Below are 17,590 nucleotides of genomic sequence, written 5' to 3' on the forward strand. Positions count from 1 at the left end.
GGCCTGGTTCTCTCATTTTCCTAATGTTGTTTCTTCTCCTTTTTTATTTTTGTGTGCGTGATGAATAGATCCATCCAGCGCCAAAGAGGAGGGAGGAGGCATTTCGGCGGAACGAGTGCAAGTGTACCATCAACAACAGTCGCCACAGCTGATGCACGGCCAGCCGATGAGGAAACAAGGAGACCAAGGGGCCGGCCATAATAAGCCTTCCGCACCGGACGATGAGAACCGACCGCCTGCTGCTGGTGCTACTGGTGCTGCTGGGCCAGGAAATTCCGGCCTGCTGTGGGAGCCCCGTGATCCACCGCTGCAGTACAGCATCATTCCCCACCAACAGCAGCAGCAAACACACAATCACGGTGGTGTTATCAAGTCACGCTTGGAGCCGAGACGCTCGGCTAGTCTTTCCCAGGCCGATTTGGCCACCTACGAAGGGAAAGTGGTTCTCGGCCGTCTGCATCCGCACTCGAGTCAATCACCTCCGCGCCCGCCGCCGCCGCAAGACTCGGCCGCCACGCGATACCAAGAGTATTACGAAACAAAGTACGAAAAACCCGTCCGGCGCGGAGTTACTCCCGATGTCGGGCCCGGCCAGCAGCAGCAACAGCCACCAAGAGGAAGGCAATTGTTACCTGGGATCGATGTCGACACCATCTGGAAATCCAGGTGGAGATCCACCTCGCCTCCGCCGGCGCCCGTCGACGACTGGCTGCCCATCAAACCACCTCAACTGGCCTGGGCCAAACCGGTCCAGTTGCCACCCATGGTCGAATTGCGGAGTAGCAGAAAGACGTCGCGGATACCTCTGCCCGTCAACCCCATGGCCAATCCCATGGCCAGGAGCATGTCTGGCGACATGGATCACATGATCTACCTGGAACGAGACATGCCGGCCGATGCCCGGCTCATGTTCCGCGAGAGGACGAGGAGCATCGACCGAGGATTGGCCCAGCATCAAAATCAGCATCCGCACCACCACCACCACCAGCGGATGGCTTACAAGACGTACGAAGAAGAACTGGCCGATTATCACGGTCGGACGGGCAGTGTCGACCGGCTGGCCAGCAGCGGCACTCATCGAGGCCGACCGAGAACGATCCGGATGGGGACGCAAAGTCACCAGGTCGGAAGGAGCGTTCCGGCTTCGTTGGAACGACGCCACAACGAAGATCGCTCGGCCTCCAGCAGCCGGAGACGACCGGAAAGCGGCGATTCCAGCAATTCTTCCGGCACCCGTCAACAGAGCTCCTCCCGTCGCGGCAGCAACTCGACGGCCGACGTCAGCAATTCCACCAACGAGTCGTCGGGAGGTGGTGGCGGCAAATCGGCCACCGCTTCCAGGAGCAACAACGTCAATCGCGTCTACATTGACGGCCAGCACCAGCAGGAGCTGCTGGATCCGGTCGTCTTGCGGAATCCTTCCTCGTCTGCCATCCGAGTCACGATGACGGACACTCGATCCCTCAAACGGCCGACTAACAGCAGCAACCGGAGCAGCGGCTCGTCTCCGGGTCATCCGCAACCGCTCAACGAGTCGTCGACGATGCCCCGGATGAGTAAACGTCACGGGGTGGTCCAGCCGAGCGGTTTTCCGTCTCAGCGAGTGACTGGCGTCGTCCAGCCTCAACACCTCCACCACCACCACCACCATCCCGGCACGACGACGGTTTACCTGGCCCACGACCAGCAGCTACAGCAGCAGGATCAACAGTCGTCGCCCGTCCGCCACCACCCGATCGAGGTGGACCCGCAGCACAGCAGCAGCCTCTACCGGAACAAAGCGACGACCAAGCGCATCAAGACCGACGCGGACGGACAAGGTAATCATATCGAATCCACGTTTATTCATCACCACCACCACCACCACCACGCCGTGCATTCCCAGCTGCCGCTCCTTTTCTTTCACTTGTCGCCCATCCAGCAAACGGTATTATAATAATAACAACCAAACTAATGATGGGAAACAAAACCCTCCCGCTATCCGGATCACGGCTTATTATCTTCTTCTTTCTTTTTTTGCGATATTATTATTATTATGATTTCGCTTGGTCATTGAACTGCTTTTTTGCTCCGCTTTTATGATAACAAATACACAACTCACGATTTTGGCTTGGCTTATAACACTCCAAAGCTTAAACACATGCGCTTCTTTCTTTGCCTGATTATGATTTTTTCTTTGTGTGCTGCTTATATTCTCCCGTTTTCGGCCTCCATTTGAATTTTCGGCGTGATTTTTTTAACTTTTTTGCGCTTTTTTTTTGTGTGCGTGTCACCGCGGGTTTTTTGAAATAAAATAAAATTCCCGTCTCCTTCTTTTCTCTGTCCAATTCCTCTTCTTTTTTGTTTCGTTTCTCTCTGAATGTTGCCATCGTTGATGACAGACGTGACTGGACACTAATCCTTCTGGAGCCGGAACTGTGTGACATTCTTCTTCTTCTTCTCGTTTTTCTACTTTGACGATGCAATTGGTGTACTACTAAGCTGCTACCACTACCACTACCACTACTTTACTGCTGAAATCTTCATTTCCTTTTATCATCATCACGATGAGAACAAAAATCACATTTTTCAATAATACAAAAAGAAAATCATCAAACAAAAGAAGCTGCGCACGAGGTTGAGGGTTGACTTTATTGGCATTCTGGTATTTTCTCGATCTTTTGTTTCTCATTTCTCCATTGTGCTGCATCACAAGTCGTGATGTTGTGTGTATACTGAAATAATAACAATCATAATGCGCTGCGTGGGGGGGCAAAACAAAACCTGGGGAAATCGATTTTGGTCGAACCGTGAACCAGCGTCGTCGGCGGTGACGGCCAAATCGACAAAAATCGAAACGGCCCGTGCAGCCGTGTCATATCAATCTGGTTGTGTGTCATTTGTTCCGTTATATTTCTATCTCTCGACATGCGCCGCACCGCCAAAAGGTCAAAAACCGTCGATCAAGAAGGCCGTCGTCAGTCCAATCAAGAGAACAACGACACGGACCATCGAGGACAGGATCACGCACGTCAAACAAGTCAGAGACGTGGCGGGCGGCAACAATTCGACGTCAACAACAACAGCAACGACGACGACGACTCAACTTCACAATTCTTCATCGTCGTCGTCGTCGGGAAGGATCGCCACCGTGGCGCCAATGTCGATCGTGACGGCCGAGCCGGCCCAGGTCGTGAGCGTCGACTACGCTCACGACGCTCACGAAGAAGAGGAGGAGGAGGAAGGATCGATGGTGACGATGATGCAAGATGCCTCGGTCCAGACGAGCGAAACTGGGCAGGATTATCAGGAAATGGATGAGGAGCCGAGAAGTGATGTTGTCACCGTCCAGCGGAATCGGACTCGGCCGGAAGAGGAGGAGGAAGAAGAAGAAATGGGCGTGACTGGCGTTGGCGGATCGGACGAGTCGGATGGGACCAACGAAGAGATTTCGCGCTGCACCCAAATGGTGGGCCATCAACGGGATCAGAGCGAAGTGACGAGGACCGTCACGGCTCAGAGTCAGACGTACCCCAACAGCAGCGACACGGCCAGCGAGATTGGCGGGCTGCTGGACAGCGACAAAATGCATCCGGAAGGCGACGATTACAAGATCGTCTTCATCAGTTCCGACTCGTCCAAATCCGGCGACGATTCGCTGGAAGGCAGTTTCGACAACGACCCGCTGCTGCTGGGCATGGATCATCATCACCACCACCACCACCACCATCAGATGCACAGTCATTCCCGTCAGACGTGTCGTTCCAGCAGCGTTCACGACTCGGAGTCGGCCGCCGGTTTCATCGACGAAAGTGACTGGGATTTTTTCGCCGCTAGAGGGCAGCAGCAACCGCCCGTTGTCGTCACGATGCCCATCCAGCAACAACAACAACAATTTCAGTTGCTGCCGGAACCGGTCAAACCTGCACCCCCACCCCCACCATCAACGGTGACTGTCAGCGGGCAGACGGCTCACTCGAGTTGCGGCTCGGGTATCGTCCGTCTCCGGGGTTTAACGACCGCCGACGACAGTAGTCAGCGGTCATCGTTCGGGATCGAGTCGCCCCGGACGTTCATGATGGACGATTTCAATTACGGCTGGACCAGCGTCGACGAGACGCCCAGCGTCAGTCATCGCGGATCCACCATCGACGACTGTCTGCCAGGCTGGTCCAGCATGGTCACCTACGCTTCCCGCCAAGTGCAGACGGATTTCGACGCCAGCAGCGTCAGCGTCGATTTCGAAGCCGAAACGTTCCATTCCGAATACGAGACGATGAGTCACTTTATCAGAGACGGACCGCCGCCACCGCCTCCTCCGCCGGCCCATATGGTCACGGAACATTTTGTGCCCATTTGGCAAGTGCCGGCCAGCTCACGGTCCAGCACGCACAGCCTCCACTCCCTGCTGAGTGAGACGACGGCAACGAACCAAAGCGCAGCCGGCGGAGGGAAACTCCGCAGCTATTTCAGTCGCTCCGATTCCAAACGCTCCAGTGGCGAGCGATCCGTCGAAGAGCTCAGCTATCACGACCACATCCTCTCGCTGGAGCCGACCAGCAACAGTTTCATCTCCAGCCTGTATTCGCCGGAAGGAATGGCTCTTCCGGGCTTCCAGGAATACCGAGATCGCATCTTCACGGAGATCCAGGCCTACACGGCCAAAGGTGACTGGAACTTGACCAATGCGGTCACTTCTCCGATTCCGTCTTCTCCGGAATTGCGTCATCCGACGCGGAGCCGGCCGGGCAGCAGCAATTCCAGCTGGTTGGCCGGCCCGCTGTTGGGCAAGATCAACAACACGTACCGGATTCGTCCGACTGGTTCGCGGGTTGCAGTTGCGCCCGCCGCCAAAAGATGGCGCGGCAATGGCTCTGGTGACGTTTCGCCCCCAGCTGTTGAGACGACGACGACGACGGCAGCAGCAACGAATGAAGTTTCAGCATCTGCGCCACAAAACGAGTCAGTGCACCTGAGTCAGCAGTGTAGCCACGCTTTGCCCGACCAGCAGCAGCTTGTGCAGCTACTACAACACACGAGAGAAGAAGAGAAGCAACACTTTCACTTGAATGGTCAGATAGGCAATCACGCCAGTCGACCCAGCAGCAGCACCAACATCTGTCTTCCATCTCACTCGTCTTCGCGAGTAGAAAGTCGTGCCAGTGTCACCACTAGTAGTAGTGCAGTGCCCTCCCAATCGATACCGAGCAGTGCCTCCTCCCCCGTTGATAATCAAAGCACAACGGTCGTGACAGTGAATCGGCTGCCATTAGACAAGTCTGAGCCAGTAGCCTTTCCAGTCCACCGCAGCAGTTACACGAGTGATCATTCCCTGCTGTGCTGTGTGGCTGATGCAGCGCTGCAGCCATCAAGCCTCCAACGAAATCTGTCCAGTCAACGAGCTCAGGTGGCTGAAAGTAGTCCACCTTGGAAATCTGGGCCACCAAATCATACGCAAACACCTCCACCCACACTCCCACCACCAGCAGCAGCAGCAGCACCAATAACAGCTGTTGGTGACCATTCATCGTCACCGTCGTCGTCGTCGTCTCCACCAGCCATCGACGGCTCAGTGGCCACCGTCGCCAAAACGAGTAGCCCCAATGCCATCAGCACTGGGGGCCTTCCATGCCCCCCTTTCCCGTCGTCGGTCGCCAGCAGCACCGCCGCCGCCATCCAAGAGCCGATGGAGATTCACGACGACGACGACGATGTAATCAGCCATTGTTGTGCTTCGCCGCTTCTCTCAGCCGCTTCCTGCCACCAGCACCAGCACCATCATCATCAGCCCCACATGAACAGCCCCCGGGCGCCCCTACCACCACCGCTGGCAGACTCAGCTGGCCTTGATTCCCCTCCTCCTACTCCGCCGACACTATTACTACTATCGCCGCCCCTTTCTCCTGGCCCAGTTGCATTCACTGAAACGTCAGAAAGAGACGACGACGAAATAGCCAAAGTCCAAACCACCGTCGATTGTACCCCCCCATTCACGTACGTCATGCCTCATTCATATTCCGTCAACGGACAACAGTCTGAGAAAGACGACGAGAAGAAAGAGGAAAAGGAAATAATGATACGCTCGGCCGTCTTACATCCCAATGACACAACTTTGATAGCCCCGGGCTCTCCCTTTGGATACTCCGCCCCGGCAACTCCCATGCAAGACGAAAACGTAACGGCACAGGACCAAGGCGAGGGTCAACAACAACAACAGCAACAACACGCCGGACATGAAGGAAAAACAGTCGAGACCAACGTCATGTCCAGCCCAGAACGGGCTCCATCATCGTCGTCGTCGTCTCAGTTGGCTGGATCATCCATCGCCAGCAGCTCCCGTTTTGAGGTCTTAGCGGCCGAATTGCCTCTTTCCACTCCTGCCGGCCTTACCCAAACCGAAGGCAGGAGTCGGCCACTTCGTCTCTTGAGCTCCGATTCCGACGTGACAGACAACGACGACAGTTGCAGCAACGGGGCCGGTGGCGGATTCGACACGGACACGCAACAGGAGACGGTGGTGCAGGGTCTCAACAACGCGGCCTACAACGACTTGCGCCAGTTCGCCATCAAACAGTCGAGCAGCCAAAAGGACGTGGCGTCTTCGGGTGCCAGTTCTGCCGTGGCCAGTTCGCCAGTCCAATTGCTGGACCCGCAATCAGACACGGACAGTTCCAGCTCGATAAGCAGCCAACAGCCGCCCGCCAAACGGAGCAGCAACGGCGGCGGCAGCGTCACTGCGTCGCCCGTTCTCAGCGACGGCCGATCGACTCCACGTCGCCAGTACACGAGTTACGTTCTCATCAAGGGGGGCAATAGCGGCGGAAAGGCCAGCACTGGCAGCAGCAGCGGCAGCAGCGATCACGTTATAAGCGACGATGAGAGCGGCGTGACCGTCACTCTGCCCCGAGAGCCCGCAACGACCGCCGCCGCTAGTATCGTCCAAGTGCCGGCCTCCCCTACAGGGACTGCGGCCGAATGGATGGCCGGAGAAGAAGACGGAGGCGGCAGTGACTCTGAGACCAACGAAGAATCGGGCTCGTGTGTCACGATCTCTGGCAATGGCGTCCTGACGGATCACGATTTGGCCACCAGCGACGACGAAGAAATGAACAGCGAACGCAACGGCGTCTCCTCCAAATTGGCCAAGTACTTTACGTTCGAACTCGAGTCCGCGGCCGGCTACACGGCCGACCATTCAGCCCGCAAACAACCGGTGGTCCACCGCAATCAAGTCGAAATGCGATCCTCGGTAAAAAGAAAAAAATCGTTTATAAATTTTAGTTGTTGCCACCTGGTTTACTTATAGTACGCTATTTATTATTTATTTTATCACTAGTCTTAGATTTAGTCTGTGCCAGATTTTCTATTCCCATTGATTCGGTCGGTCGCAATTTTCCAAGCAAAGTCTCAACAAAGTTTTCTCGGCCAAATCAATCGGCGTAGCGAATTTCGACAATAACTGAATTAGTTAAGAGACAAACACTTGCAGCACACGACAAGTGCGGGCGTTACAACGTGTTGTGTGTGTGTGTGTGGTGGGGAGGCGTTTCTAGCTAATTATTTGTTGGAGCCAATCAAATTTGACACGCGCAGTAAGAGAAAGGAAGACGGGAAAGGTTTTTTATTTTGAAGGGTCTTTTGATTTGACATGCCAACTTACCTCGCGTGAGCCCCCGGGCTCCAGCACACGAGAGAAAGTTGCCATTCATCAGGGTTACATTTAATTCGCCGAATCATTAATTTAGCTCTGTTGGGAAAAAAAGAAACCTTAACACGACACAACTGCAATTATTTCGTACGTGTATCAAATCTTGAGCTGTCAATATTGTGTCGGCAACCTTGTCGTTGTTGCCGAAAGATGTTGACTTTGTGCGCCGAGAACCCTCGAGTGTCGATGCGATTTCCCACTAATGGCACCAGGGACTCTTGTTTGAAACGTCATTTCATCACGTTAATTTTATTGTCGGCGAGTATTGTAAATGACATGTTTACACTCTTGCGACAATAGTTGTTAGCAGTAGCAGATTTCTCTTTGACACTTGGTACCCCAAGGTGATTCATTACATATGTAGGATACTGTAACAACAACAAAAAAAGATAACCACTTAGAAAGAAGAAGCCCAAATTTATGAGGTCTGTCAAAACTGCCCATAGCCATTTTTTGTTCCATTTCTTTTATTTAGTTTTAAACAGTACCAACGTAGTTTTCATACTTTGCCAGTAGAAAAGCTATTGAATTGTTCATGTGTGTTTCATCTCGACTGGGGCACCTCATAACTGTTTCACGTTTCCGTTCATTCAGTTCACTTGGCCATTTGTTGGGAAACAGAAGTTGTTTTGATAGACCGTCATAAATTCACTATTGTTTTGCGAGTGTCAGCCGACAGTATTTTCGTCGCAGAACTTTCCACTCTACTTCGTGAACTATCACTTTGGGAGGATGATAAGGAAAATAGTTTTATCTTTAGTAATTAAAAATGGTGAGCCCGCCGTCTCAATTATTTATTGTTAGATAGCGAATTTCTGCATTCCTTGAGAATAATAAAAGTAGTAAATAGTCTGTTAAAGTAAATCAAATGGCAACAACTAACGTTTATCCCTATCCTATTCGTAGCCTGACCCCTACAACGATCATCACGGAGGAGAAGAAGTGGAAGAAGAGGAAGAAGAAGAAGTCAGCCTGACATCCATCGAAGATCACGATCAATCCAACAGCCTGGAACAAGAGACGCTGCATTACGAGTCGGATCCTTCCGATTCCCGTTTGGACTCGATCGGCGACGACGGAGAGTCTCTCTACTCCGAGTCTGGAGCCTCTTCCGGTGACGAAGTCTACATGGATCAAGAGGAGGAGCTCAGAGGCTACAACCAGCGAGCCATCGACTTCACTTTGCACACGATCCTGGAGGAGAGCTGCGAGGAAAGCGATGGCGGAGAGCGGAAGTCTCGCGCCGGCGGCGACAAGCGGATGAGCAACAAAGAGCCTTCCGAGCTGGAAAAGTACTTTACTCAAGGTCTCGGCTCTTCCTCCAACGCTTCCGGTCCCCACGACCGGAACGACGACGGCACAGGCGCCAAGCAACGGCGGACGAGCTTCGCCAATGAGGAGAGCGAGTACAGCGACACCTTCTCGGAGACGTCCAGTTCGATTTACTCTGAAGGCCGGAGTGGCGGCGAGGAAGAAGATGAAACGGATCCGGTTGAGCTGGCCTCATCGCGCCTGGAAAAATACTTCCGCACCAATTTCCTAGGACTGGAAGGTGCCGGCGGTCATGGCAACCGAGCGGAAATGTTGGGCAAAGCCGGAAACAACACCTCGTCGGACGGGAGCGAAAGCGTCGGCAGCGACAGCGAAGGGCATCCAAGCCCGGAGCAGCAGCGCCGGAAGAAGGTAATGAAGACGCGTGGACTTCGTGGACAGCAGATGCAAGCATCCGGCGGCGCTGCTGCCGCCGACTGGAGCCGTTCAAGTTTAGTCGGCAGCGACCTTGACGACGGGGCCCAATCCGACAGCCTCTCGACCGATCCCGACTCTCTGCCGCTGGACAGCCTCCACCACTCGGTGTCGTCGTCGCCTTCCGGAGATGACGACGACGAAGAGGAAGAAGAGGAAGAGGAGATTGTCATGGAGAAAACGGACGGGCAGTTTGACACCATCAAGCGTCGCAAGAAGAAGCGCAGCGCCGGCGACTCGAACCAGCAGGCCGTGGAGAAGCAGCTGGCCATCATAGAGGACCAAGCGGCGGCCATGCAGCAGCAGCAGGTGAAACATTGATTTTTAAGCACGCATTGATGAGACGGAAAGATTCATTACTCACTACTTCTTTGACTGGATAGACCAATTTCACCACTGACGACACGGACAAAACGCTGGAAGCCCTCAACGCCCAAATGAAGACGACTCCCCAAGTACCACCACCGCCACTTCCGGCCGTCGTTGTCGACGAAAGCCAAGCCGCCGCTGTTGCTGTCGCTGTCGCTGCCGTTCCTGCTTCCGCCAGTGGACTGGATCCCAACTGCCCGCGCAAGTATCAGAGCCGTGACAGCGGCTTTGTCGGCAGTTGCGACGACCTGCTCAACGATTCGCAAAAGGGCATCCGCCAGCGACTGTCATCCGAGTCTGGTGGCAGTTCGGACGGAGTCACGGACGAGAAAACCAAAAAAACGGCCGCGAGCGCCTTGACGCCGTCTGGCGACGACGATTTTAACGGATCCAACGCCACTCTGGTCAACAAACCGGACGAGAGTGATTCGAAATCGGGGAAAAGTGTGGGCAGTAGCGGCTCTTCGGGTGATCACGGAGGCTCACTCACGTCCACTTCTCAGTCGTCCAAGAGCGGCAAACTCAGCCGCAAGGACAGCTTCAACAACTGGAGCTCAGACGAGGAAACGAATCTCATGATGAACAAGATGCGGGCCTTTTTTCGCAACATGGTCTCCGGAGGCGGAGGCAACAACGACGGCGGCAGCGAGAAGACCAAACCTCCGCAATTGGTCGTTTTCGAAACGGAATTGACTCGCCTCATGAAATCGGTGCCCGGCATCAACGACCAGCAAGTCAAGGAAATCGTGGAATATCTCAGCAGCGAAGACACGTGGAGTGACAGCTACGACTCTTCCGACTACACCAGCAGTGATTTAGAGGCAGCCGGAGCCGTGCTGGATCAGTCGACTCTATTGCCTGAACTTCTCGGTGACAGATCTGATCTTCAGCAACAAATTTCGGCCAGTTGCCAGGAAATAATCGAGAAATTCGATCTGGACCGCAGCCCCGATGGATCGCATTTGCAAATCGACGCAGTCGGATCCGCCCCCTGGCTCCATGTCGGATCGGTTGATGACGCCAGTAACTCGTTGAATAAGGAAACAGCTTTCGTCTACCAGCGACTCGTCAATTCCCTGATGAGATTGAATAACGGTCCCAAACTTCCGGCAACGAACGCGACAGCTCAATCAACTGCACCTGTTGCTGCTGGGCCGAGTTCAGAGGATCCTTCGACCAGCCAACAGCAACCGCATCAAAACTCACCGCCAATGATCGCCAAAGTATTGCACCACATTGGAAACCGACTAGTGGCGCTCATGCACGAAGTCTCGGCCAGCAGTCCAGACACAACTTCACATTCCGGCAGCCTAGACGAGGACGCCCAGTCGGCCAGCCGTCTCAAGGAACTACGATTGGCCGCTCATTTCGAGCCAGTGACCTCCAGTCCACGTCTACCAAAGGTAATCAACACTTTGATTTCACCAACGAATTGAATTCATTTAATGAGCATTTTCGTTATTTCAGGTCGGCCGATTGTACGTCAGTAACAAGGACCATCACAGCTGCTCGGACGACAAGCGCTCGCTTTCAACCAGCATCGACTCGGAAGACACGCCTACCGATACGGAGCAATCGCCCGATTCATCCGACGACAGCCGGAATCGTAAAAAGAATGGAGACACTTCCAACAGCAACATCAAGTTTGGATTCGAGAGCTTGCATACTTACGAGAAGCGGATGTCTTCGTCGTTGCCTCCTCAGTTGGTAGGAGTTGAACAGCAGCAGCAGCAACAACAACAGCCGCGCAGCAGCAGCCTCCGCGGAGATGGATTCGCTTCCCTTCCGGAAGAGAACAGCCGCAGCAGCGGCAACTTTATTGGCGGTTCCCGTAGCGTCAAGGCCCGACTAGCTGAACGGGCTCGAACTCTTGAAGCCGAACGGAGACGTATGGCCGAGGAGCAACAACAACAGCAACAACAGCAGTTGCAGGAAATGAGCGTCTCTGCCGCTGCGGCAGCCGTCGCCAGCGCTTCGGTTGTCGAGGAAGATCCCGCTGACGAGGATCGTTTCTACAAGAAAGCTCGCAAACTTCCGCGCTTCTCGCTGTTTGCCCGGACGTCACGCGACAGTGCCAACAGGGATGCCCTCCAGTCATCCAGCAGTGGCGTCTCTGACATTGCCGAAGAGAAAGAAGACGAATTTTCCGGCTGGCGTAGCAGCTTTGAATCCGCCATCGCTGCAGATTCGAGAACGAAACTTTCTTTGGAGGCCAAACGGTTTGTTTCCACTTCCAAGAGTTTCTGCTTATATAATGTTTTGAATCATGTTCGTGTTTGACTAATAAGATTTTTTGTTTACATGTCAAAACAGGCGAAGTGCTGGATCTGCTTCGTCTAGCGAATTGTTCGCCAGCACTGGCGAGCTGCTGGATCGTGATTCGTCACGGGGATTGCGTGTCCGCGGAGCCTCAGCCGGCCATTCGTCCAAGTTCTCACTTCCCAATCTTCTCGAAAGAGATGCCGTGCGGATGGCTAGAGAACGTGACAGGGAGCGGTCGGCCAGCAGTGACGTGCTGCTTTCCACTTCGCCCGTGGCCAGCAGCGCCATGCTCTCCAGCGTTGCCGACCACCAGCAGAGTGGCGATGCCGAAGATGAAGATGGCGCCTGGGATCGGCTGGTCATTACTCGCCTCTCGTCGAAACGTCGTTCCAGCGTGCCCGACACGAGAGAGGAAAGAGGAAGCGCCGAAGCCTCGGAGCCGCGTTCGACGACACTGCCGCGCAGCGCCACCGCATTGAGCGCCGTGGAGAACGAACTCGACTTGGGTTCGAGTTCGTCGCCGTCCATTTCTGTCTCAACGGCCGGTGTCAAGAAATCACTTTCGCTCCTGTTGAGCCACACGACGACCAACTCGGCTTCCGAGACGAGTCTCAACACTTCCAATGATGCCACGCCGGTCCGTTCGGCCCGTTACAGGCCACCTGGATTTCGTGGGCACACTGGATCAGCGTCTTCACATCATGTCGAGACAACGCCCAAAACTCCTCAGCGCAGTAACACACCTCAACGCGCCCCGTCTGCTCCCTGGCTGGGTGCCGAGTCCGTCACTCCTCGTTCAACAGGATCGGCGGCCTCTTTGTCCAGTCGGAGGAACGTTCGTTCCATGTTGGCAGGTAATTAACTCGGAGGAATTTTTCACTCGCCATTAAGCAGCTGCCCTTTTTGCGGTTGTCAACAGCTGTTGCACGCCGAATTAACCACACGAGTCTTTTTCTGGGGGGAATTAAGAGATTTCTCATCCGTGAGAACTATTCCTAAACTTTCGACGCAATCTACTTGTTCTCCACTTTATTGATCAATCAAGATGCCCCCCCCCCCTCTAGGAATAACAATTTCCGCTCATGCGCCCACGCTCTCTATCTTGGGTTATTGAAACCACCCGGGTTTTTTCCTGTTTCTGGGTCTCTCGATTTGACACAAAAGGGTTCAGGGGAAAGGAGGTTGACCAACATGACAAATATCACGAAACGAAATAGGGCCCGCCCTTTTCCCGTTTTCAGACTTCAGCAGCCATTTTGACAAAATGGAAGAAGAAGAAAAACCCAAGTTGCGGTTTTGATGAGACCTGAATTCCGGGCGATTAGGTTTAGGCTCGGGAATTTGGTTTCCTGCACTGTAATAATGATAAATAATGCCGGGCAGTCAGAAATGGGTATCACGGAATCGTGTTAGTCTGTCGTGTTGGTGAAACACAAATGAAGTACGAAACGTTTTCCCCCGAGTCCCAAGCAAATTCTTCTCAGACCAGCAACTGGAAGGGATTTTTGACTAAATATTGCTGCTGCTGTTGCCTCAAAAAGGCACCCGAGCCGGAAATTGTAACTATTCGCGTAAGGCCCCGAATAAAAGGAAAAAGTCATTCGTCTTCTGCTCGAAATAATAAACGACGTCATGGGGGTTATTTTAAGTATGTACTTGGTCGCGCTCAAATATATAAACGTGCTACGTTCTACATCTACTAATTGAACGTTATTCTTTCCTTCTTTCTTGTTTTTTTGTTTGCAGATGAGAGAAGAGAACCTTATTCGTCGAGTCCTTCCTTTGTTCGGGAGGGACTGCGGACGAGTGTAGCCAGCAGTGCGGCTAGCGGCGAGTCCTTCTCCAGTGTATCGGCCTCCGATACGCTGGACGATAGCGAATTGTCTGTTACTACAGTCAACAACAAGTCTCGCAGTGCATCACTGTCCGCACTTGGCGTAAGTTTCTCATTGATATTGATTACCAGCCGTTGACATCTCGATAAATTTCTCAACACAATTTATATAGACTCGAAGCGATTCCATGGCCAGCGTCTACTCGGCTGCTGGCGAAGCCCGCTACGGAACAGTGGCTGTCCGTGGTGAGATTCAGTTTGGCCTACATTACAACTATCGCCAAACTGCCCTAGAGGTTTTCGTCAAACAGTGCAAAGACCTAGCACCTGTGGACACCAAACGAAACCGATCAGATCCGTAATGAACAATAGCAATCAAGTCCCCTTATCACGAGTTGTCGTTTAACTGTTTTTCTAATCAAATAGGTATGCTAAAGTTTATTTGTTACCTGACCGTTCCAAGAGCGGTAAAAGAAAGACCAAAGTAAAAAAGCACACCCTATCACCGATGTTTGAAGAAAATTTAAAGGTAAGAGTTCGCCTGCAATCAAAGTATTTCAGACTATTTTTTAAATAACCTTTTATTGTATTTTTCTCAGTTTACCACCTCCCTTTCCGATTTGGAGAACCGAACACTATGGCTGACTGTCTGGCATAGTGACATGTTTGGTCGCAACGATTTCCTCGGTGAAATCACTTTACCACTTGCCGGGCGAATTTTTGACGACCCAACTCCCCATTGGTATCAACTTCAAGAAAGGGTAATTAATATCTAAAGAAACTTTTGTTGGATAGTGTCTTTCATTGAAAATTCTTTTGGTACAGTCTGAAATGGTAGAGGATCCTGGTGTCATGCCGTTCTACCGCGGCGACATGATTGTTGCGCTCAAGTACATTCCCGGTGAGTCCTCTCCCACCAAAAGGACCAAGAAATCTAAAGGAGCTCTACACGTAATTGTTAAAGAGGCCAAGGGCCTCATCCCCGCCAGGCCCAACGGAAACATTGACGCACTGTGTAAAGGGTGAGAATCTGATAATGAAGTGGGAAACGGAAAAGGCTGGTCTGTAATCCCAATGTAATTGTTCTTTTTAGAACCCTGATGCCCGAAAAGGGTAAAACGACCAAACACAAGACAAGCATTTGCCGTAGGACATCGAACCCCGTTTGGAATTGTACTTTCACTTTCGATGATGTTGCTCATCAGGAACTGAAAGAACGTGCCCTGGAATTGGATATTTGGAATCACGACCGGTTGGCTACAAAAGAGTTTCTCGGCGGACTCCGACTCAACCTTGGCACCGGTGAGAAATTTGGATAAAACTTTCTCAGTCGCCTTAGGTTTTTTTTTACTAAAATAATAACAATGTTGCAATTTCTCTAAGGTTTATTCCAAGGAAAACCGGTCGAGTGGATGGACGCTAGCGGCAAAGAAGTGACGCTCTGGCAGAGTGTCGTTGAACGAGCCGGACTTTGGGTGGAGGGTTCCGTGCCCCTGCGCACAGCGATGGAGCGTCCATCTGGCGAGTGAAACGGCGACGCTACGGGTACATCGAAGCAAAACATATCCAGTCCACGAAGAGTTAACCCCTCCCAACTCCGTCACGCCGAAACAAGTGGACATGACAAAATTAGGCTTTAGAAGAAACGACGATTGAAATATTCCCCGTGCGAAACATTCCATTCGCAAATAATGTGAAAAGACTAGACTGCATTCCGCGTCCATTATTCCGAAGCCTTAAATTAGAAAAAGAAAAACAGCACCAGCATTCGTCACACAACTAAAACGAATAACGAGTGAATTGGCTATGCAACGTCGCGAGCTGTTTTTCCTTAATATTCAAGCCTGTTCTTGTTGTACATAATGATGCGAACATGTGGTCGTGCCATTTGCAATATCTTCAACTTCCATCCGTTTTTGCTATGACATTTACATTTCTACTTCCTAATGGAGAATTATTCTCTCTTCTAACTGATGTTTTCGCCCCTTCAGTTCCCTCACCCTCAACTAGAAAAAAACTTTTGTGCCCTTTATCCCGACGTGCGCTCTGTGATGGTGATGAATTTGTTTTTTTTTCTCAGAATATATTTATGTAAATTTGTGCAATTCAATTGATAGATCTTTGATATCATTTTACATTTTATTGATCTTTTTTGAGAAGATTTCTTTCAGTGCAAAGTAAGTCATATTAGTTTGTTTTTATCTTCGGTCGTACGAATTAGACAATTTTTAGAAAAGTGCGCGAGAATCCAACGTTTCAACGTTGCTCCATCTTATTTTTAGGAGGTTTGAAAAATCCCTTGGACGTTTTGGTTTTCTTGTGTTGAAATTTTTGCCAGCTGCTCACTCGCCCTTGGCGCGATTCTTCGAAGTTCTTTTGCCATTCTTTGTCCACCTTGGCCTTCTCTTCTGCCTCAATTTCAGTTTCCCTCTTGCGCTTCCTTTCCTCCATATCGCGTTGCTCCAATTCTCTTCGTTTTCGCTCCATGTCAGCGAAGAGCTTGATCGTCATCACATAGACTGCGCGGCGGTATCTAGAAATGGATAATAAAGTAAGTGGATAAGCTAAAACCCAAAGCAAAAAAGAAAAAAATAGTTCATACTTGACTGGGTCATCTTCATCAATTCGTGTATCCTTTCCTTCTTTCTTCAGTTTTTTCCTTTTCTCGGAAATCTGATTTACAATAGACAAATTGAATAACACGAAAATTTGATTAGATAATTTAAAGTAGATAATTACTGCCAGATCAGTCATTCCAGTAGCTTCCTCAACAATCTCCAAGCAACGTTTTCTGGTTTTATCATTTTCTAGAATTTTCCAGGCTCGGTTGATAACTACATGGAAAGAATTTATGTTGTTTGTATTTTTAATTTACAATTTAATGTTAAGGTTGTATTTACCTTCAAAGGCTTGTTGTGCACGATCTGCATCATCACTGTTTTTATCAGGGTGAACTAAAATGGATAGCTGGGTCATTCCAAAAACAGGATCAGAAACATAAATTTAATAGCAATTCATTGGAAAATGTGTACCAACCCTCTTGTATTTCTTTTTAATTTCTTCTACAGGAAGTTCATGGTCAATTTGAAGCACTTCATAAGGGTTGAGATTAAAGTATGATGAACCAGCTCTTAGCAATCGATCAATTTGCTGCTTTGAAGTCAGAACAGAGTCACGTTTTTCAATTTGTTTGACCTGCAATCAAATAAAATGAACCAAAAGTTATGGAATATTCCACAAGTTTTTCCTACTAAATATACATAATGAAAAACCATGCTAGATTGTTTACCTCTGTGTAAAACTCCTGAAAGCAATGCTCCACTTTACTGTGATCTAAATCGCTATTCATACTGCCGACCGAAGATTGGCTGTCTATTCCAGCCATTCAAAAGACAAATCTTTGTAAACAAAATTTTATTAAATTAACTAATGAAACGGAAATTAATCTGTCAAACGATTTTAAGGGGATGGGAAGGCCACTACCAAGTACCAATGCCAAAGTTTAGAAATGCTCTAGTCACCAAATGCGCTACATCAAACGGATGACAGAGACTGATTTATTTTTTTAATTCTTTCAGGCCTTTGCGATATTAGAAAATTTAAATCTACTAACAAGATACTATAATGTTATACAAGAATACGAATTAACTGAAATCAATTTTATAATATTAAACCCGACAAACGGTAGGCCT

At 50.8% G+C, this 17,590-nt stretch overlaps 2 protein-coding genes across 3 annotated transcripts in view; one reads left to right on the forward strand and one right to left on the reverse strand.

Moving 5' to 3' along the window:
- Positions 1-16,008, forward strand: part of LOC124344197 — a 28,829-nt gene extending 12,821 nt beyond the window's left edge. Inside the window, exons 5-17 of one of the 2 annotated variants that reach the window (XM_046797704.1) lie at positions 69-1,820; positions 2,928-7,228; positions 8,594-9,743; positions 9,815-11,205; positions 11,270-12,021; positions 12,116-12,918; positions 13,811-14,001; positions 14,072-14,256; positions 14,325-14,427; positions 14,498-14,659; positions 14,724-14,920; positions 14,992-15,200; positions 15,282-16,008. In XM_046797704.1, coding sequence (XP_046653660.1) covers positions 69-1,820; positions 2,928-7,228; positions 8,594-9,743; positions 9,815-11,205; positions 11,270-12,021; positions 12,116-12,918; positions 13,811-14,001; positions 14,072-14,256; positions 14,325-14,427; positions 14,498-14,659; positions 14,724-14,920; positions 14,992-15,200; positions 15,282-15,427 — 11,342 coding nt within the window. In that variant the 3' untranslated portion in view covers positions 15,428-16,008. The remainder of the gene's footprint in view (positions 1-68; positions 1,821-2,927; positions 7,229-8,593; positions 9,744-9,814; positions 11,206-11,269; positions 12,022-12,115; positions 12,919-13,810; positions 14,002-14,071; positions 14,257-14,324; positions 14,428-14,497; positions 14,660-14,723; positions 14,921-14,991; positions 15,201-15,281) is intronic. The other variant, XM_046797696.1, reaches the window with a different exon arrangement.
- Positions 16,009-16,018: 10 nt separating this feature from the next.
- LOC124348974 (dnaJ homolog subfamily C member 8-like) lies at positions 16,019-17,402 on the reverse strand. Its single transcript, XM_046799409.1, has 6 exons — positions 17,188-17,402; positions 16,935-17,093; positions 16,799-16,865; positions 16,638-16,732; positions 16,501-16,571; positions 16,019-16,431 (listed from the first exon to the last, which is right to left on the reverse strand). The coding sequence occupies exons 1-6, from the start codon at positions 17,281-17,283 to the stop codon at positions 16,155-16,157; spliced, it is 765 nt and encodes a 254-aa protein (XP_046655365.1). The 5' UTR covers positions 17,284-17,402; the 3' UTR covers positions 16,019-16,154.
- Between the last annotated feature and the right edge of the window lie 188 nt (positions 17,403-17,590).

Source organism: Daphnia pulicaria, chromosome 1 (assembly GCF_021234035.1).
Source record: "Daphnia pulicaria isolate SC F1-1A chromosome 1, SC_F0-13Bv2, whole genome shotgun sequence".
Lineage (NCBI taxonomy): Eukaryota > Metazoa > Arthropoda > Branchiopoda > Diplostraca > Daphniidae > Daphnia > Daphnia pulicaria.